Here is a 22974-nt window from a genome sequence, read left to right as displayed (position 1 = left end):
CTTCATACATCATAATCTAAATTCATATTCTCATTTTCTTCATTTATAATTCTTTACTTTAACTCATCTTTAATAGTTTTACTCTTTTTGTTGTTATATATATAGTGATCCAATGAGAGTGAGTAAGTCACTAACTAACTAAATGGTTAAGTTTAGTGACTCTAATAGTCTAGTGATTAATCATTGTGGAGTATGAACTTATAGATTATGATTGTTAATTGTTAGGGTTCTGTGTTCACAAAGAAGTGAAGAACAAACGTATTTTATATCGGTTATCGAATGTCGAAAATCTATAATCCTAATTTGATAAATTTATTTGTGAACATCTTAGGGCCACAATAATTTTTTTTTTCCTTTTTACATTTACCCCTAGGATGAACCAATTTGAGCCTCATAATTGCCTTTTTGATAACCTTACATCATATGCCTTAGAGCCTTTTTTTTTTAGGTTTTGTCTTGAAGGTGGATCAATTGGTATGCCCTATGAGTAATTTGAAACTTGAAAAAAAAAAAAAGACATCGATTCTTGAAAACAAAAAGGAATTTGAAGAAAAAAAAGAAAGGAGATGAATTTGAGAAAAAGAAACAAAATGGGGAAGAATGAAGAAAATATATCTATACATATAATCCCCAAGTATGTGCACTATCTCCTCAATGTAAGTTTCAATGTTCATACAAGTTCCTTTGTTTTTGGTTAAAAGAAAGTAATTGTGAGATAAGAAAAGGGCAAGCTTATATGGAGTTTGGTGGATATAAGATTGGATTGAACCCGACATTCGGAATCTGTAGTGGGATTAAGTTTTCTTTTCTTTTTGAGCACCACATTCCCAAAATACATCATCCAACCCCATTTAACCAAGCCTACCCTTTTATAGAACTCATGACTTCCGTGTTGCATCCTAACAGTATAAGTGGAGAAAGTCAATTTGCAAATCTAAAGAAGACAGTTACGTGGAGTTGATGTGCTTTATTGCATTTAGGATGGGTGATTCTTATTCTAACCTCTTAAACACATGAGTAGCTTCTTTGTTTTGTTTTACACAACTAGAGTGAGAAGCTGTTATTGTACAACTGAGTCAAGTTTGGGGGAGATGTGTGGTAAGACGGGTTGATCACTGAGGTTGCTAAGTCTTGTTTGCATGGAAAATTGATTTGTGCTTGTTGGTTTGTAACGCATAAGTGATTTCGAAAGAAAATGAATTTTGTTTCTCATGACTATCTTGTTTTGCTATTCGGTTTGAGAATTCGTCATCTGGCTTTGTAGGTATGCCTTTTGAAAACCTTCACGAGACCTTACTCGTCCACTAGGGTAGCCTTGGGGTTTAAAGGGCTTGTTGCACGTGCTAAGTGCAATCGTGATTCCTACGACAGTGAGTATAGGTTTTACTGCTTCCTTAGAATAGTTTTTCCCTTTTTTTAGTTTCTTTCTCTGAGGACGAGCAAAGGTTAAGTGTGGGGGAATTTGATAACACGTTTATATACTCATTTTTATGTGATATATTTGTGTGTGTTCACCATATTTTCCCCATATATTTAATCTCTTAGAGCTATTATTCTTTACTTTTCGCTATTGCTCTTCTCGGGTGTATTTGTTTTGTTTTTGTAGGATTATGGCGTTTATCAGAGTTGATTGGGATTTGCACGAAAGCTTGGATGATTGCGGAGCATTCAGATCGATTGATAGCTTTATCCTGCGATGATTTTGAAGATATATTGCGATATGGCTTTGGTAACCATTAATTACCATGCCTAAGGAGCTACAAAATGGACTTTTGATAGCAAGAGAACAAAAAAAACAGCATAAACCGCCACCCTTTGGCGGTCCTTTCAAGCTTACCGCAAGGCCATATTTCCTCAAGACTTTGTGTTTTAGCTTTAGAGTGTTTTAGGAGTCCAAATCCTAGCTTTGGCGGTCCTTTCAAGCTTACCGCAAGGCCATATTTCAATATTACGTAATCTTAGCTTTAGAGTGTTTTAGGAGTCCAAATCCTAGTCAAACTCCTTGTATTTGGATAGATATAAATAGGTTTTGGATAGAATTTGAAAAGGAGATTCTTTTAGAGAGAGAAATCACGTTTGTTTTCCTCTTGGACGCTTCTTGACGTTTTCATCAACGCTCCACGTTTTTCATTGTTTCTTCATTATTTCCTCAAGACTTTGTTTCCGACATTCAAGTTTGGAATTTCATCAATTAATTCAAGTATTATTTTCTCTTCTCTATTCTATTTATTATTATTGTTAATCATGCTTTCTTTTAATATTTATTTTGTTTATTCAATCATCATGTGTGAGTAGTTTTCTATTCTAGCTAGGGTTAGGTTGAACCTTAACATGAATTGATGCTTGTTTAATTCCCAATTCCCAAACTTTGATTAATTTATGATTCATTTATTTTAGGGTTGGTTTTAATTATCAATTTATGACTAGAAATACTATACTTTGAATGTGATTATTTTTGCAACGAAAGTTGAATCTTAATCGAATCTAGAACCCTAATTTAAGATAAAGGAAATCATCACGAAAGTAGTTGATGGAATTTATTAGGATGTTAGGATGCTATGTCTAAAGTCCTTAATTTGCATGACTCCATGAAAATAGGCATGATTACATTGTTAGGGAAGCTATTGATTGATCGAAAGAAATCCTTAGTATTATTACGGCGCGTCTATCCTATGAGTTATTTATTAGTTAATTAAGGAAAAAGGGATTATTTGTGGCATTAATTCGTGTTAGTGGGGATACTTAAACCTAGATGTCTTTAGTCTTTACTTCACTCTTGATAGTTTCATTTGCTTTAGTTATTTAGATTAGTTCATCACCACTTATTTTGATTACTTGCTTAGTATTAATTAGAGTCAATTTATCTACTTTGAATCGGTTAGTCTCTTGGGATTCGACCCTTATTTGCCCGACTACATTAGTTAGGAGGAATAGTTAGGTTATTTTTGTTAGGTACGCGACACGCCTTTCAGTTACAATGTAAAGTTGAGAGTTTTGGATGATATATTCTAGAAAAAGATTTGTTCAGATTTTTGGGATGTTATCAAGAGGTGAACTAGGGGACGGGGTTTGAGGTAAGGTGATAAAGGAATACAATTGGAGCATTGAACTTGATCTTTCGTCAGCCGCCTTTTCTTTTCTCTTAGTTTAAACATGCATCAATGAATTAGTCCCCTACCTCCCCTATCTCCATATATTTAATTTGGTTTTCCTAATATTTTTTGTCCGCTAATATATGCTATAATAATCAAGCTCTCTTGCACTGCAAGCTTGTTGATTTGATTTGGTGTCCATGTTTCCTTCACCAAGCATTCGCCAACATGACACAATTTTGTTGAAACAATTAGGTGGAATTAAACTCTTGTGTTGAATAGGTAGGTTGAATTGTAAATAGCTTTTACCTCCACCTCTTTCAAGCATGCTTTAGTTCTTTTGTATTCTACCTACTGACTCTCTTCCACCATTTCATGGTGTGACTCATAAAGAGAAGGCTTGGACTTCTTCTTCGTTTTTGTAAATTGTTATTAAGATTCTTTTCCTCCACTCTTCCAGGTATTCTGTTTGTCCTCCAAATCTTGCTGAGTAGGTCTGTTAACTAATCAATCCCATTCTTCCCTTAAGCATCTACAAAGTTTTGCGATTCAATCTTCCACATTTTCGATCACCCTTCATCTGTTTAAGGCTGAAATGATTATGAATGATAGAAAAATGAAAGACCTTTTGCATTTCTTATGGGGGGGGGGGGAATAATGACATTGTATGTATTTATGAATTTCAATGTTGGATCTTTCTTTCTAACTCTATCTCGCGGGTTTTTCCAGTTCATCACTGGTAGCCATTGGTAGACCTCGAGGGTCGAAGAATTCGAAAGCAGCAAGCAAGGGGAAGGGGGAAGGTGCGTATTCCTGCATCATCAGAGGCAAAGAAAACTCACTCCATGGATGAAATTCTTGGTGCGCAAATCTTGAATGTTCAGAGTGATCTGATGAAGCAAGCAAAGAAGAAGGTGAGATGTTATCGCCCAAATGCTCCTTAATTGCATTGAAAAAACAATCTGAGGAGAAGAATTTGTTTTCTAAATGGTTGAATGTTATTAATAGTGGGGTTAAATCTCCAAATACTGTTAACAATCATGAAATTTCTGTTGGGACGGTTAAATTGAATATTGATGCTCATAAGGAGGTTCCATGGAATTCGAAAATTGAGGGCAATAATTGTGCAAGTCATGGTGGAAAAAGCTCTATAAACAACTTGAATTGATCTGTTAATATGCCTGTAATTGAATTAGAGGATGTTCAAGATGAAATTCACTTTTGGCAAAATTTGGTTGTTTGCTATATTTTGGGGGCGAGCCCACCGCATAACGTAATGGAGGGTTTTTTACGGAGAATTTGGGGTATGTCTGGTCTTGATATGATCTCTATTCTTGGGAATGGTGTGTATATGGTGAGATTTACAAATCAGGATGATCAGGAGAGAGTTTTGGCGATGGATGCCTATTTTTTGATGGTAAACCTGTCATTCTTCAGCCATGGAAGCCCGATATTAATTGGAATGTTAAAACTGTTGATAAGGTTCCGATTTGGGTGGAATTGAAGGGGTTGGATTTGAAATGTTGGGGTGGTAAAAGCTTGAGCAATATTGTGAGCAGTATTGGTAAATTTGTGAGGGTAGACAAGATCACACAAGAGAAATCTAATCTTCTTTTTGCAAGAGTGTTAGTTGAAGTTCAAACTGATCAAGAGTTCCCGGAGATGGTCCAAATCTTGAATGAGAAAGGGATTGTGATTGATCAAAAGGTGTTTTATGCTTGGAAACCCATTAACTGTACTAGTTGTAATGGATATGGGCATAGTCATGAGCAGTGTTTTAATCCTAAGAAGCAGAAAAAGGTGTGGACAGTGAAGACTAACTCTGGGAAGCCTTGTCCTACTCAATCAAGGCCAATACAACATGATGTGAAGGAGGCAGGGACACAATTATCTGGGGAAGAGCAGGAACATCAGGCTACGGTGGATATCCCACACATGAACAACAGCTTTGCAGTTTTGACTGAGGCTTCTACAGAAGAACTATCTATGAAGTTGAGCAACATGGGGGGGAAAGAAATGAGGAATGAGATGCAGGAGTTGGAGACCCCTGAAGGACATGGATAACATAATGGTCTGGAACACCAGGGAGGTTGAATAGGGGTAATAAACAACTAGAAGTGAAGAGATTCATTTCAACTCATAAGATTGCTCTATTTGGCCTCTTGGAAACCAAGGTTAAGATTCCTAAGATGGGGAATCTTTACCAAAACCTATGTTCTGGATGGTGCTTCACTACTAACAGCAGTGTTGTAGATAAAGGGAGGATTGTGATAGGATGGATCCCTTGGGCTTTTAATATTTATATTGAGATGATGACTGCTCAAATGGTGCATTTGAAGGTTGATCCAGCAGGACCTAACCATCGGTTCTACTGTACTTTTGTGTATGGTTCAAATGATAAACATGAAAGAAGGGAGTTGTGGAATTCTCTTGTGAAAGTGAATACTGACCAGCCTTGGATGATTCTTGGGATTTTAATGTGGTCTTAAATTTAGATGAACGCATTGGATCCCCTGTTAGAATGATTGAGGTGAGTGAGTTTAGAGAATGTGTTGCTCAGTGTAGGGTGGTGGACATTAAGCAGGCTGGTAGATATTTTACATGGACTAACAAATAAGAGGAGGAGAGTCCTGTCTTCTCCAAATTGGATAGGGTAATGGCTAATGCTGAGTGGTTAGCTAAGTATGAGAATGTTGTCATTACTTTTCTCCCTAAAGGATAGTATGATCATTGCACTGGTTTGCTTTGTGTTCATTAAGATGTGGGGGGGGGGGGTAAAAAGCCTTTTAGGTTTTTTAATATGTGGGTGAATGGTGATGGATTCTTGCATATAGTGAAAGATGTCTGGCAGAGACAAGTGAGTGGATGTTTAATGTTTCAAGTCACTCAGACACTCGGAATGCTTAAAGTGGGGTTAAAAAAGTTGAACCAGAATGGGTTTTTTGATATCCAAGCCCAGGCTTTGCAAGCTTATAATCATATGATTATTGCTCAAAACCAAACTCATATACATATGAGGGATGCTGCTGTCATTGCTGCTGAAAAGCTTGCCACTGAGCATTATAAGTAGGCACAGGGGAGATACTTAAGTTTTCTAAAACAGGAGACTAAGGAAAGGTGGATTGATAAAGGTGATGATAATACTAAATTGTTCCATCAATCCATTAAAGCAAGAAGGCAGGTGAATATGGTGTATGCAATTCAGGATAGAAATGGTGTGTGGCAAACTGAAGATCAATTAGTCCAAGACTCTTTTGTTGGATTCTATCAGGGGTTACTGGGAGAAAAGTTGGAGAACATATGTGCTATTAAGAGTCAAATTATTGCTAAAGGGGTTGTGTTATCTGCTGAGCAACAACTGCTTCTGAATTGTAATTTCACAAGGGGGGATGTGAAGAGGGTTATGCATTCTATACCAAATGACAAAGCACCTGGTATGGATGGGTTTAACAGTTTCTTTTTCAAGCAGAGTTGGGGGATTGTGGGAGATGAGGTAGCTGATGCAGTGTTAGATTTTCTTCACTCTGGGAAATTACTCAAGACAGTTAATGTCACTTCAATTACCCTGGTACCTAAAGTCAAAAGTCCTACTAATGTTAGTGACTTTAGACCTATATCATGTTGTTCAATGATATACAAATGTATCACTAAACTTATCTGTGAGAAGCTTAAACTGGTATTGCTTGGTTTAATCTCTTACAATCAGGGAGCCTTTGTTGAAAACAAGGAGCATCTTGCACAATGTTTTGTTATGCCAGGATGTTGTTAAAATGTACAAAGCTAAGCAGAAGCAGAAGTGTTGCCTTATGAAGATTGACATCCAAAAAGCGTATGGCACAGTTAGTTGGGAATTCCTGGAGGAAATCTTACTTAGTTTAGGATTCCCCACCTTCTCCTTGATGATTAATGGATGTATTACTAGTTTTTTCAATTCCATGAGAGGGATTTGACAGGGTGACCATATGTCCCTTCTATTATTTGTACTGTGCATGGAGTACTTCTCCAGGGTTATGCTATATGTTGGGAAACAACTTGGCTTTAGCTTTCATCCTAGGTGCAAATCCTTACCTATCAATCACCTATGTTTTGCAGACGATGTAATTTTGTTCTATAAAGGTGATTATAGATCTGTTCACCTGATGTTGCAAGGTACTCAGCTGTTTGCTGCTACTTCTGGGCTCAAAGCAAACCCCAAAAAGTCATAATTCTAGAATTGTGGGTTATCAAACCAGGAGAATGCAAGAATCCAGAATAGCTCAGGTTTTAAACAAGGAAATTTACCTTTTAGGTACCTGGGGGTCCCAATTAGTACCAATAAGTTGAATGCTGCTGAGTGTGAAAAGTTGATTGAGAAAATGGTGTTAAGAATTAGAGTGTGGAGCACATAAAACATCTCCTTTGCTGGGAGAAGACAATTGGTTAATGCTTTAATGTTAAGCATTAATGTCAATTGGTCACAAATTTTTATTCTCCCTAAAGGTGTCTTGAAGAAGATAAATTCAATTTGCAGGGCCTTCCTATGGACTGGCACTTGCAACAGCCCCAAACCTGGGTATGTTAGTTGGACTGAGGTCTGCAAGCCTACATCATATGGTGGTTTGGGTTTTAGAAGCTTGGTGTCTTGGAATTGCTATTATTGGAAAGTTGGTTTGGGATATCTCCATGAAAGCTGATAATCTATGGGTAAAATAGGATCCATGATAGATATATTAAGGAGCATAATTGGCTTACTTTTACTGCACCTAGTACTGCTAGTTGGGCAATCAAATATATCTGCAAAGCTAAACAAGTGATTACCAGTGTGTGGTAGTGACCAGTTCACAAAACCTAGCTTCGGTACAGCAGAAACATATAAGATGATGCAAGGTCCAGGTGAGAAAATACGATGGTGTCAGGCTGTTTGGAACCACCACAATGTTCCAAAGCACAGCTTTGTTGGGTGGTCGGTTATGAGGAATAAGCTACATACAAGAAGTAAACTGGCAGCCCTGGGCATTTGTGGTACTAATACCTGTATGTTATGTGAGAATGCAGTGGCACATCATAACCACTTGTTTTTTCAGTGTGACTACAGCAAGCAATGCATCACCAAGGTCAAAACTTGGCTTGGAGTAAAGGCTAGGACTTGCAACTTACCTCAGCTTGATGGCTGGATTCAGAGAAGATACAGGGGTGGCAAATTCAGATGGAAGGTTGTAGTAGCTGGTATTCTAGCTACTGTATATAAGCTCTGGGAAAAGAGAAATAATGCCTTATGGAACTATAATATACATACTATAGAGAAAGTTGTAAAAGAGATTCAATATAGTGTCAAACATAGAGTTAAGTCTAGACTTCCTAGGCGAATTTTGGATGAAGATATCCAGTGGTTGTATAGTTTGTAGAGTTACTGGTGTATATGGGTTTGTTGTGGTTGTTGCTGCAGTATTGTTTGTATTTGGTTGATGAGCTTAATAATATCACTTACTTACCAAAAAAACAAATAATGACATTGTGGTTTGAAATTCTGATTTTTCTAAAATTTAAACTGGATGGTTTTATGCTTTTGTGCTCTTACTTTATATCAAAGTAGTGGGTGCATGATGATTCTTGATGATTTGAGGGTAAGATCCTTTGAAGAGAAGGGCATCTGTGAAAAAAATAATAAGGGCTCGAGAATAGTTATCTTTTAATTGAAACAAAACTTGTTCAGTAGAAATTTTTCATAGTGTTAGCACATAAATGTGATGGTTGTACTAAGGCATGTGCATATTAGTATACACAACTCTTAACTCTAAACTTGGTATTTGGACGATATATATGTTTTTACCGAACTCATTCCTGAAATAGTTGCTTGTAAATGTGTTTAGCAGCTAGAAGTAGTGCCACCTAGACTAAGAAGTACTTGATTGTGTTGGAATTCTTATTTTCATGATCAACATTCTCTTATGCTTACAATAATAAACATTATGATCGAATTGTTCTACCTCTTCTCATATATGTTTTGCCTTTTATTCCTTGTCACTGTTCGGTTTATGGAAAATTTGTCATCATGCTCACTCATCTTTTGCAAGCAATCTCAATCAGTGCCTTTTGTATCCAAAAAAAAAAAGAGATGGGAGGATAATGTAATTCTTAGGCTTCTCTACTTCGTAAACATAATTCACAAGCATCTCTATAATATTTTTGTTGAAGATTTCATCTTAACATTTTTTTTATTACAGGATCAAGAGAATCAAAATGACGAATTGGAGTAGCAACACATGACATCAAGGCCGCTAGGAAAATTGATGCATATGGCGAGATGATAACAGAAGGAGTACAAATATATGACTATTAGATATAGTTTTAGATTACCATATGAGTACATTCTTGTTGGATGGTTCTGATTTTAGATTGAACGTATATTATTTTTTATTAGTTTATTATCTATGAAAGTAGCACTAATAGGTGTAAAAAATTCTATAGTTATTATAATATAATTTTCAATTCATATATTAATTTTAATTCATATATATGTATATATATATATACATATTTCCTAATAAAGAAAAGTGTTACTTAATCACCCAGAAGGTGCTATAGAATATGACAAGAAAGTCCTAATAACACAAGAGATGCTACTTAAAATGGTAAAAGTGATACGTAATGTTAAATGAAGTGTTACTATAGGTTATGGTAACACTACAATATGTTACTAATAATATGAAAAGTGTTACATAATAAATTTGAAGTAACACTTTTAAAGTGAACAATAGGTATTAAAAGTGTTACATAAACGAATCTAAAGTAACATTATTTGTTTAAGTGTTCCTATAGGCAATCAAAAGTGTTAGCTAATAGCATAAATAACATGGGCAGATGTAACACCCAAAAAAGTGTTACCTATTATCTAATGTTACACTTTAAACACTTCAGGTAACACCTTTTGGGTGTTACTTAAAGCTAATTATGTAGTAGTAATTGAACTAGAACTGAACTGGTTAACTGAATTGACACCACTACTTATTGTGGATAGTTCTATAAAAAGTAGAATTTTTAAATTGCACTTCCTCTGTTTCTTTTTAACGATTACATTTTGTATTTCTACACTATTTATAAATTCATATTTGATTGTAATTTATTATTAATGGGTAAGGATAAATATAGTAATGTAAAATAAATTGTTTGATTCGTTTCGATATGTAGTTTTAGGAATATCAACTTTTAATAATTTTCACAAATACAAATTTAGAAATTAGTGTTCCTTTTCTATTCAGTAATTATATGGCACTTTCCTTTGGGTTGATTATGAGAAAGACTATAAAGATTATTGTTGCATTTTTTTTTTTGCATGAAATCTACATATATTTTCAACTTAATATGTAACTTTCCAATCATGTATTCTTTTTTCTCTCACCTATGTACATCTCTGTTTCATCAAACTAAAAAATTTGTTGCAAGAAAGAACTTTGATCTCGAAAAAATTATATGCAATTTTAGTTAAGAAAAGAATAATGTACATTATATCCTTTTATTTAAACAAACTTTTTATCAGGGTCCTTTTGGTATGGAACTCACGTGTTGAAATTATACAATTGACACATATAATGTCTTGTTAGCCTTTGATGTATTTTTTTTTTTTTTTTATGTAATATTTTCATTGCATTTGTAAATCAAACTCAATCATGAAACTTGGAATTGTGATCGTTTGGTTTACATGGGAAGTCGAAAATTCCCTGAAATCACAAATTAAAGGAAATAATTCAAAAATCAAATTCATATATGGGAATTTGGGAAAAGTATTTGGTTAACCGACAAGACGACAATAAATGAAGTAAATTCTTATTGAAATTTCTGCTATCTAAATGATCCTTGCTAAGCGCCTCAATTCATTTTATGGAAAGTTAAATTGTTTAGGAAGTTATACTTCCTCAATTTTTCCAAATTTTTACTAACCAAACAGCTAACTCTACCACCAAGAGTTGGCTCAAGTGGTGAGGAACTTGATGTCACTTAAGGGAGGTCTCAAGTTCGAGCCTCATCGTACGTAAAATATGTAGAAACTCTTGTTTAGAAACTCACACACCAAAACCAGGTGTGCGATGCGGGTCGGACTCGGATGTAGTTGAAACAAAACTCCGGTAAATAGGGTGGGCAACCAAAAAAACAACTAACTGTTTTTCAATTTCTAAAAAATCCTACTTCTTATGCTCTTTTAATATCAAGGAAACAAAACTCTCAAAATTAATGGTTATAAAAACATTTCTTGAAAGAAAATGACGTTGTCAATAAGTTAATAATTTATTGATTAATTAGGATCCAATACCAGTAGTATACCACGGTTCAAATGGTTGGTCCCGTCATCTAGATATATTTGCTCAAGTATAAAGATGTCCCACCATTCCCTTCAAAATAAAATAAAGATGTCCCACCATAATAACCAACATAATTAATCCCACATTCCATATTCCACAATCCACAATCCACAATCCACAATCCACATTTCATATTCATATTTTTCCCTTAGCAATCATCTGTTCATTCTTTTAGCATCTTATGTTCCTAAGACTTTGGTCTCTCTCTCTCTCATAACTTTTCCCTTTTAGATACAAGGTAGAGTTTTAATTCCATACGGTCATGTTTACTTTTTAGTTCTACAATTTCACCCTTTGCTTCCTCTTTTTCTGTTAGAATTCTAAATCATATATTACCACACCACGTGATGTACATGTGCCGTATCAATCTTTATAACATTCAAGTGTTAGAGGTAATTTCTTTATGTAGTTTGAGTTTTTTCTCTTCAAGAGATTTATGTAGTAAAGGTGATTTGTTTCTTTTCTATATACAAGACTTACGTCTTTACCATAGTAAAGCGGCATAATACATGATCTCATGACTCATATGATCCAATCTCAAGTGACAATCTTTGTGGTCATTTTCTTACACCTGCTACCAAAGTGAGTGAGCGCAAGAGTCTCTATGTTGGATAGGTTGCTTTTTTTTTTCCTAATTTTATCAGCCAAGTAGTCAACTATCTTGGTTAGTTAGATACTAGAGCAAATATAGGCTGATATAAAATACTAATGATAAATAGCTTGTAATAATATAAAAAACACTGAAGATATAATTTATTACCATTTAAGTACAGTAATTTAGTGTTTGGTTCAAACAAAAAAAAAATGAAAAATGAAAATGAATAGCAAACGTTACTAACAAGTAATAGATTTTACTACGGGAGAGGGAGGGGAAGGTAAAAATAGGGAAAATCCATTATCACTAATTATGTTAGAGGAAAAAACAGTAGAACAAGGGTCACAAAGACGAAAACAATGAACTGTGAATCATCCAACCGTGTAATCACTTCTCAATAGAAGTATTTCGACTCTAAACTTCGGGTTGCACGGAATCTCTCTCGAGATACAGAGAAGAAAGACAAAGTTCTTCCTCCCTCAGAACAATGTTAATTAGGAACAAATGTGATGAAGATTTTGTGATGATGCTACTTTTGTGCTTTTGTTGTGAGAGAGTTTTTCTAACGATCTATGAACATGAGAGGAGTCTCATATATATAAATTAAGGAGCCATACCATGCCCCAAGATATCAAAAGGAAACTAACCGCTAAAGGCAACAACCATCACTTCATGAGGATGGATTAGCCGCGCCTCCACACTAGAGCTTACGCTCCATCTTGGAGCGGACGCTCCCCTTCCCTTTCATCAATCTCTGAATTCCTTGCCAATCTTGAGCGAGCGCTCTATCATTGATGTGCCGCTCCAAAATGAATGTCTCTATTATCCTACATTGTTTAAGGTGTCACATCTAAACCAAACAAAGTAAATCAACGTAACATTAATATAATCCTACAAATGTTTTAAATCTCCAACAAAGCAATGGCAATGATTGATGAGGGGTTGAGAAGTTGGATAGAGTACTTGCTAACAAGGCATGGCAAGGTATTTACCAATCAATTTATGTTTCACTTCATGAATGAGGGTGGTTCCGATCACTCCCATGCTCTACTCAGTTTTTGTTTTTTGCCTAAATGTTATTGTATATTTATTATTGTTTTTCCTAGTCTTGGTTGGTTGTAGTTGGACTAATATCAATTGTGATATATTGTTTGCCAGCTCTTGGTTTGAGGATTCCAACTTAGTTGGTTTTCTAGGCCTTGAGCTTGGCTAGGTTGTAATAATGGTTTGATGATACTTATATAATCTTATTTGATGAGCAAAAAATATTAAAGCATTCAACATAGAAAGGAACAAATGTTTGCATGAATTAAAACAAACAAAAATTGATTAATTATAGGATCACATCCAATATATCTAACAACCAACAAAATAACAGCATTGAAATTCCACAGGTGTCCTATAGGTCGTGAGTCCTCCCTGCGTTGTCATAGTTTTAGGGTCAGTTCCCCCTCCCCATTCCCCCTAGTTCTCAGTGATTGAAGTTAGGATTAGGTTTCCCCTTCTCCGCTCTCCCGTTCGTTTTTCAAAAGTGGTAAGTTTTAGGTTCCCCTCCCCGTTCCCCTGCTCTGTTTTGAGCATTAATGTTAGTGTTCCCTTCCCCGTCCCCTCTAGTGTTAGTTTTCAGTTCGTTGGTTCATTCAGGACTCTATCGGTGGCCCGTGAAGATATCATGCATTTTCTGTCGTTTCTATGGTGCTGGTTTTGGTGTGGTATTATGTCTTTGTTGTTGTCGTCGTATTTTGGGTATCTTGTTTATGTTCTTTCTTTTCGTTTTAATTTAGGGTTATACAGGTTTAGTTATGCAACTATAGGGGGTGAAGTATTGGGTAAGATTAGAGGTGATGATCTTTTAATTCCTGTTGTGGTTAGATCTTCTAGGTTTGAGATTGCATGGACGGGTCTTTGGATCCGTCGATTGGGTGATTTGCTTCAACATAAGTGTAACACCCCGAAATTTCTCTGAAATTTTCGCTTATTAATTATTATTATCTGATGTGATAAATTATATTTCTACTAAATTATTTTTGGAAAGCATATATATTTATGTATATATATATTTTTACACCTACATTATTTTAATTGACTTGGTGCAGAGTTTATAATGTACGTCTTATTTATGTGGCATTGTGTTAGTCGTATAATATAGTTGTCTGCACTGTTTTTATGAAACGGATAATGTAGTACTTTTGCGTGTGCCGAGTGTATAATGTGATAGTATAATACGTGTATATTTATATTACGTTGGTAATAATAATTTTTAGTTTGGAAAACATATACTTATACATATTATTTTTGAACGTTTTACTTGGTGCCGGAAAACGTACATTGTACTAGTGTTAGCCTTCGTACATTATGTTAATTGTTTAGGGAGGTCCGAAAATTCTGATATTAGCCATGTTATATGAAGAGTTTGGACAGATTTTTAAGTTCCTCTTGTAACGCTGCGATAACCAAAGGTCATCTCTTCATCTACCCTTCTTAATGCCTTTTCAATCATCATCCTTTCACCTTCTTTTCGGAAAATAAAAATCAGAAAAACTCTTCCTTGTTACTCCTCATTTCACACGCCACTTTCAAAGAAAAAGGAGGGGAAAAGCTTTTGTTCTTCATCCATATTTCTCAGACAAAAATCAGATTTTTGTTACTTGTTTTCGAGCCATATTTGCATCGGTTTCAAGCGCGTGTTGAGTTCGTTGCGATTGTGTTCATAGGAGGCGAAGGTGGTGATATCTCACAAGACTTCTAGAGTACTTGGAATCTTTCTATTGTGAATCTTCCCAAGAAAAAAGTAACTAGCGTTTTTTTCTAGTTCGGTAGAGTATAGATATTGAACTTAGGTTGTTAGAAATGCGTTAGAGAATGTAGTATCATGATAGGAAGAACTTAGAAGATTGTATGGTTAAAGTTTCAAGTTGTTATTGTTGTTGTTTTGTGATGATTTGTTATTGTCGTTGATGTGGTTGGTGTTGGAGATTGTTGTTGTTGTTATTATCGTTGTTGTTGGTGTTTGGGGTTTGTTGTTGTTATTATCGTTGTGGTTGGTGTTTGGGGTTGGTTGTTGTTGTTATTACCGTTGTTGTTGGTGTTTGGGGTTGGTTGTTGTTGTTATTATCGTTGTTGTTGGTGTTTGGGCTTGGTTGTTGTTGTGATTATGTTGTTGTTTTTATCGTCATTGTTGTTGATGGAGTTGTTATGGTTGTTGTTGTTGGTGAGTCATGGACGATACAAGGGAGTTTGGTGTAAGTATGGGTGTAAAGGGAGGCTAAAGTAGAAGGGGATGGCTGGAGCAAGCCTCGGAGGGGTCGTGGGCGAGCGATCGAAGCTCGCAGGCCACGGTAGAGGGCTGCTGGCGACTCGCGAGCCTCGTCGCGACCCGCGAGCCTCGTCGCACCTCGCGACGGGTGGTCTGCCCCTGGGTCGTGATGTGGTGTTTTTATTTCTTTTTTTGGTTTACAGCTTGTGTGTCTTTGCTTGGTTGGTCTTAGGTAAGTATGCTAAGGATGTTTGAGTAGTTTTTGGGTGGTTTAAGTATTACGTTAAGGATATGTGTCCTTGTGTGATGGGTAACCTTGTTTGAGTCTTGAAACGTACCGGTTGTTTGTGTTGGCTATGCAGACTCATGTTGGAACCTTGATGGTAAGATCGGTTGAGTTACGCTCATAACTTGTTCATATTGATGGTTGCATTTGATTGATGTGTGCTTGTCATTGCACGTTGTTGGATAGAGTAACTCTAGGAACGGTATGGTTCTAGAGGTCTTCATTAGGAAATCTTATGAACGGTATGGTTCAAGGAGTTTGAGTTGAATTTCTAAGGGCGGTATGACCTGGAAATTTATGCTTGTTAACCTAAGGGCGGTATGGTCCTAGGATTTGGTTACTTAACCTTGGGCGGTATGGTCCATTGGTTACTACGGGTGGTATGATCCGTAGATTATAGCTATTCGAAAAGGGCGGTATGGTTCCTCGAGTATGCAACGTAGGCCTTGGGCGGTATGGTCCAATGAGTCTACTCACAGGCGGTATGGTCTGTTATGTTTGAGCTCGTTGACCGCATTTGTTGCATTTGTTGCATCGTTGACCGCATTTGTTGCATGGTTGTCGTTCGTATCTATATGGTGAGTTTGGTGTTTGGTATTATGATTTCTGACGTTGTTTCTAATTATTTAAGCTCTTATCTGTTTCTATTTGAGCTGGGAGAACTGCTAGTTACTCCCCACTGATTGTGGAAATTGTTGTATCTTTGTGCAGATGGTGACGCTGTTTAGAGTGGTTCTAGTCTGGATCGGGGGGGTGTGTGTTCCCCGTGTGAGCAAAGAAAGGGAGCTTGTCATAGTGGATGAGTATTTCAAATCTGGACTTAGGATTAGATACTTAGTTGGTTTAAGTAGCTAATTCTAGTTTTGACTTATGTATTGGAACTATGGATTTCAGTTCTCATAGTTTTGTTTACTCTATGATTTTGAGGTTTACTTTGGTGGTCGTATGACTCTTGAGACTTATTGGAGATGAGGGTATGGGACCTCATTTTCCCTTTTGATTATATGTATTGGAGTTGACTTTTACCTATGATGGTTATTCTATTTTAGTTTTTGTTCTACTCCTTAGGGTGGCATCTCCGTCTCTTTAAATTTTCGCTGCCTTTATCTATAACTTCTCCTTATCTTAAGGCTATGTCTTCTTGGTTTTGGACGGGATGTTACAATAAGTCACCCAAATTTCTTGGTTACTTTCACCAGTAGAATCCCAGGAAGGTGTTTATGTTCAAGAACCTTGGGATTTTGTGGCTAGTAGACTTTGGGAGCTACTAGTTGAGTTGCGGCAATCTACTTTTGAAGATCGTTTTGGTGTTGTCCTTCAACAGGTTTCCCCTCATTCCAGGTCTGTTGCATCAAGACCTTTGTCCCACATCTTCTTACCATCGCTCGAGATTAGTCTAAGTTGGTCTGAATATGTAATAGTTTGTTTTTATTTCATCGAGTCTGTAAGAGCAAATGAAGCTCTTCTAGTTTCCTTGGCTTTGTCTTCTTTTAGTTGTACTAGTATTAGGTTGTACTTTCATTTTAATTAATGCAAATTTTCTCGATGTCAAAAAAAAAGAAATTCCACATATTTCAGTACAAACAATAAAAAGTAAAAGTATTTAAAACATAAATAAATTTTGGACCACCCAATGGAATAATATTACCAGATTGAGTGAGTATTATCTAAAAAAAATTATGTCATATTTGATGTTATTTAATTCTTAGTTATTACTTAATCTTGTCACTTTCAGCTTCTTCTATACAACTATTAGTATCTTTTTCTTTCTATTCTAATGGATAAGTTCTCCACTTCTGCTCACTATATTAAAACTCCCATAATATACGAATGTAGAAGACTAATCTAACATAATAATCCACCAGTGAAATTAACTGACATGCCAAAGATCCTTGGATCCAATCAGTGCCGGTTAGTAGCCTGTGCAACCAGCCCAATTGCACAGGGCCCCCAAAGTGGCAGGGCCTCATATTCCCTTTCGGCTATACTTTTATTGTCACATGTTTGTATCATTAATTTTCTCTAGGATCCAATCAGTGCCGGTTAGTAGCCTGTGCAACCAGCCCAATTAATATCGGGCTTCCACAATTTTTTTTGGCGGTCCTCTGTTCGAATCCAAGAGCAGCAACTTTTATTAATTTGTTGTTTTGTTGGCTGATAATTTATATACGCAACCACATCAATAAAAGCAATTGGGCATTTAAAGAATGTGTTATATAATTAATGCCATAAAAGCTACCCTTTCAATACTAAAAGGTAAAGATTGAAATTTTGAAAATTGAATCAAACATTGTTTAGATTGTTTTATATGTGATTTTACATACCTAATACTCCGTGTTAATCATTAAAAAAAAAACAAAAACAAAAACAAAAAATAAAACTTATTTTAATAGAGTGATTGCAATTCTTTCTTTCTTATTACTTACTCCGTTTCAAAGAGTGTTACACTCTTCATTCTTGTCAATGCAACATTTTGATCATTAATAACTTTGATTTTGTAATAATTATATTTATTATTATAAAAAGTAAATATTACAAAAGTATACATCAAGACTGAATCTAACAACATATCATATACAGTATATGGTAACAATTGATTTTATATACTATTAAAAATGCATGATTCACATAGTAGGTCAATAGTGCACGGCAAAAAATTGCACCAAATTTTATGATTTTACAATAACAAACTTGTAATTCATATGATTATATATTTTGTTCACATATTATTTAATGATTATCTTCTTTCACTTTTTGAGGACCTGAATTCTAAATTAGCACAGGGTCCCCAAATTGTTTAAGACGGCTCTGGATCCAATGGTATGGTTTCCTATCTCCTACGTAGGAAACCAAGGTTCAAATTTTTGATTGAAGTAAAACTTTCAATATTATTGGAGGGAGGGGAGTTGTGGCTTGTTGAGCCTCTCAGTGAGTGGCCCTATAAGAAAGCAACTCATAGGAAATTTATTTTACCACGAATTCAAAAGCCAAACAAAATCAACTGACATACCAGTTTATAAAAATACGCAACAAAAGAATTTAACTGATTGGCCCTCAACCACAAACACCACTGTCTAGCTCGTCAATCGTCGTAACCATATGCACTATATTAAAGTTAAAGTATAGAGAGTATAAATTATCCTTTAAGTTCGCAAAATCAGTCGGTACTACTCAGCTGAAATGATGAATTCGTGAACAACTATGTACAAGCGTCAAATTAGCGATAACGGTTGAAATTATAATATCAAGGTGGAATCCAACTACATCAGGTTATCTGACAAAGTATTTAAGTATTTTTAGTTACTTCTGCCTTTCTTAATTAGGATTAGTTACGTACCCTCCGTTTTGCCAAAGTGATACAAGAAAAGGTGCATTATTTAATCAGATAAGCTTAAATTAGTACACTACACGTACCAAGTAACATGATTAATGCTTTTCTAGAATGATGAACCTGAGTCATGAGCTGTTGACGCATGGAACCAAAGTCTGCAAGTACTAATGCATGTGGAGATTTTAGCGCCAATTTTTATTCCAGTAGTGCTCGACTGGTTGGTTGTGACTTGTATGCGTCTACTTTATCTGCCTAAGTGAGGTGGGTTGTTGTGACTTATTTTTTGTGCCAAGTGAGATAAACGCATTCATATAAAGTTTGGCAAAAGTTTCGCCAACAAAAAGAGATATTTCCTTAATTTTTTTACATATTACACTTTTTAAATCACAAACTAGTTATTAGGCCCGGGCTATGCTCCGGATAAGAAAATTTTCACTTATTAATATTGTAGTTTGATATGATAGCACTAAATACAATTTGGTCTAGTGGTTAAAACTTTAGTTCATGAACTTGAGATCACGGGATCAAAACCTGTACTATGCAATTTCTAATTTTTTTTATTGTACATGGAGTACATGAACTAAAACTCCCTAGGGAGAGTGCCACGTGGCACCGTATTCTTTTTATTGTACATGGATTACATGAACTAAAACTCCCTAGGGAGAGCGCCACGTGGCACCGTTTCTGGTTAACGCATGCCTTTTAATATATTAGTATAGATTTTTAGGTAATTTTTGAAGATGAGAGAGAAAGAAAATAAAAGGGTCCCATGTGAACATGTGATAGGAGAGAGATAGAGAGAAGTTATTACCCAAAATAAAAGTGTAACATCTAATTTGAAACTTCCTTATAAGTATAACATATAAAATAAAAGGAGGACATATATGTTTACAAGTCAATTTTTTTGAATTTATATAATTCATAATATTATAAAATCTATAATATTAGAATGTTCTAGAAATACACTTTATAATAATTGTTATGGCTGAAAATTTTGGTTGACATTGACCTAATGGAATAAAGACGTTGCAAGATCATATATGATACTGACATTATGACCAAGTGAAGGACCTAACAACTATCCGATGAATAAGGAAGTATGACAACTATGTTGTTGCTAAGTTACAGTTGAGGATTGAAGTCAAAAGCACATGGCGTGAGTGCATGAGGTCAGTTGGGATTATGCTGAGATACCTCTGAGATCATTCGGCATACGTGGCAGCTAGATATGTGTTATTTAAAGGCTTCTAAGCTACAAGAAAAAGGGTTACAAGCTTCACACATCAAACATACGAGCAACATCCATCACTAATTATTCATACATATTTTACATTTCGAGCAACTTTCCTACTTTACTCGAATAAACAACTCTTGTACTTAGAACATATATTTTAGGGTATATTGATTGTCATTCACTCGGAACGATAATTGTATATAGTGGATTGGTGGACTCATTTCGTCCCGCAGTTTTTAACCCACCTTCATTGGCTTTTTATGCGACCACACTTCTTTGTGTGGTTCCTCATTAATTCCTTTTTTGCATTCACGTAGTATACATCATATCAATCTAGTTTTTGTCGTCCCCATATCGAATCTTGTCGTTTAGGCAGAAAACAATATAAATAATTTCGCGCTCACCGTGGGGCCACAACTAGATCAATCACTCTCTCCCAATTCCATCGAGATGGTCGCACCAATGTACACCGATGAAATGCAGAAGCTCTATGACCAAATGAAGGCAGAGATGCTTTAAATGAAAAAGGCCAACGACTGATTGTCCTCTGATTTCTCATCTTCACGAGAAAAGACCAAAAGTTAGGCATCCAAGACCCAAAAAGTCGCTTCATTGGAGACGACATCCCCGCCATGAACTCCCTCACTGACTTTGAGAGCGCCGAGTCACAAGACAATAAAGGTTTCCTAGACGGAAACACCTCGAACGATCAAGAGGGGGGAATTCCTATAAATATCCATGTGAACGAAAAAGATCCTATGGGGAAGCGGATGGTCATCATCGAGAAGCAGAATTGGCCATGATGAAGCTCTTGGCTCAGCTCCCAAGGGCACCCTCGCCCAGCGTCGTCGAGCACCGAGATGGCTACGCAACATCACCGTTCGTTGAGAAGATTTTCAAAGCGTCACTGGTGAAGAAGCTAAATCTTTGTGTCCCGGCTAGCACATTGACGGATCAACCGACCCCACCGAGTATGTCACTCAGTACAAGCAAAGAATGTGGCAGGCGTTCATTCCCGTGGCATCTTGTCGAAACATGCATGTGCAAGTCCTTCAGAGCTACCTTGACTGGGTCATCTCTCAAACAGCTCGGATCCCTCAAGCCCGAGAGCATCAGCAATTTCTCAACCTTGGTCAATAAATTCTATCATAAATTCGAAGGTAGTCGTAGTTTGGATAAACAGACAAGTGACCTCTATGACGTTGTTCAAGGCCAGGAGAATCTATTCGCGATTATTATAATCGCTTTAATAAAGAGATGCTTAATATTAAAGACCTTGACACTAAGACAATTTTTAAATGTTTCACGAAAGGTCTCGTCCTTCGGTCAAAGTTGTACAATCGTCTGAAAAAGTACCCGTGCACCCCATTCGAAGAGGTGAAATCCAGGGCGTTAGCTCAGATGTGTTTGGAAGAAGACAATGTCATCCTCAATACCATTTCCACTCGCCATGTGCTAGAAAGCACATGAGAGCTCAAAGCCTTCGTCCCCAAGAAGAACAATTGGCGGAATCATCCCTACAGTCTCCTGAACTAGGTGCACAATATTAATGATGTGATGGAAAATGCAGGTACCGAGGTAAAGGCGGATCAACCGTCATATCCTAACATTGGATCCTACGGATTTTTCGTCGATGTCGGAGGTCTCGTCAATGTGCTCACAAAGATCAGAGCTCCTGTCCGTTGGCCGAGAAGAAGCAATTACACAGACGCTCAAAAAGACGAAACTAAGTGGTGTCAGTTCCACCATGATCATGGCTACGAGACGGAAGAATGCATCGCGCTCCGAAGAGAGGTCGCGTCCATGCTGAACAAATGGCACCTCCAAGACCTCCTTAACGACAAGGGGAAGACGTCATTCGATAAAAATCCTACCAAGCCAAATCCGCCTGCGTCCCCCACTCACATCAAGGTAATAAATGTAATCAATAGTGGATCTAATGTTTGTGGATTAACGTATTTAGCAGTTAAGCGGCTAGCTAGAGAGGGATCTTCCTCGTCCACTGTTTCTAAATCTTACATGTTAGATGACGAGCCCAAGCTAGAGGTGATGTCCTTCACTTTTGATGAAGATGACGTGTGCAATGAACAGCACCACGACAGACTGGTCATATCTTTGATCGTTACCAATTGCTAGTTGTGACGAGTGCTGGTCGATGGCAGAAGTTCAACCAACATCATCTTCAAAAATGCTCCCAAAGGTATGGGTCTTTGTGACAAGAACATAACGAAGAATTCTACAGTCCTAGTCGGCTTTAGCAGCGAGGCGCGACAAACCATTGGCGAGATCATACTACCAACATTCGCCAAAGGTGTCAATATATCATCAAACGCTCAAGTTCCCTACCAAATGGGGCTTCCAAAAGATCAAGGGCGGAAAAAATGTTGATCAAGAGTGCTACAGTTCGTCGCTAAAACCTGCCATGGCGTCCATCTAGCAATTAGCAGACGGATCAGTGCCCAACATGCCCGATGAGCATAATGTAGATGAAGGGGCGCCTTGATCCCACCTTTCCTGATCGCGTCGTACGCATTGGAGCGACTTTGTCGCCAAAACTCTGTAACCAGGTAATTGATTTCTTAAAGGCTAACAAAAAATTGCTTTGCTTGGTCCCATGAAGATATGATACGTATAAGTCCAAACGTTATCACTCATAAGTTGAACGTCAATCTGGAGCACAAACCAGTCAAGTAGAAACGAAGAAAATTTGTTCTTTAAAGCAATCAAATTATATACGATGAAGTGCGAAAGTTGACTGAAAAATGTAAGGTACGCAAAGTTAAATATCCTGATTGGTTGGATAATGTTGTCGTTGTCAGTAAGAAGTACGACAAGTGGAGAGTC

At 36.5% G+C, this 22974-nt stretch overlaps 1 protein-coding gene across 1 annotated transcript; it reads left to right on the top strand.

Annotated features, from left to right (window-relative positions):
- The first annotated feature begins 4368 nt into the window (after positions 1 to 4368).
- Positions 4369 to 5156, top strand: LOC125493660 (uncharacterized). The gene is made up of 2 exons (XM_048637141.1): positions 4369 to 4446; positions 4530 to 5156. The coding sequence occupies exons 1-2, from the start codon at positions 4369 to 4371 to the stop codon at positions 5154 to 5156; spliced, it is 705 nt and encodes a 234-aa protein (XP_048493098.1).
- Positions 5157 to 22974: the final 17818 nt, after the last annotated feature.

This window comes from Beta vulgaris, chromosome 1, assembly GCF_026745355.1.
Source record: "Beta vulgaris subsp. vulgaris cultivar EL10 chromosome 1, EL10.2, whole genome shotgun sequence".
Classification (NCBI taxonomy): Eukaryota; Viridiplantae; Streptophyta; class Magnoliopsida; order Caryophyllales; family Amaranthaceae; genus Beta; species Beta vulgaris.
This window is presented reverse-complemented; position numbering and strand designations above follow the sequence as displayed.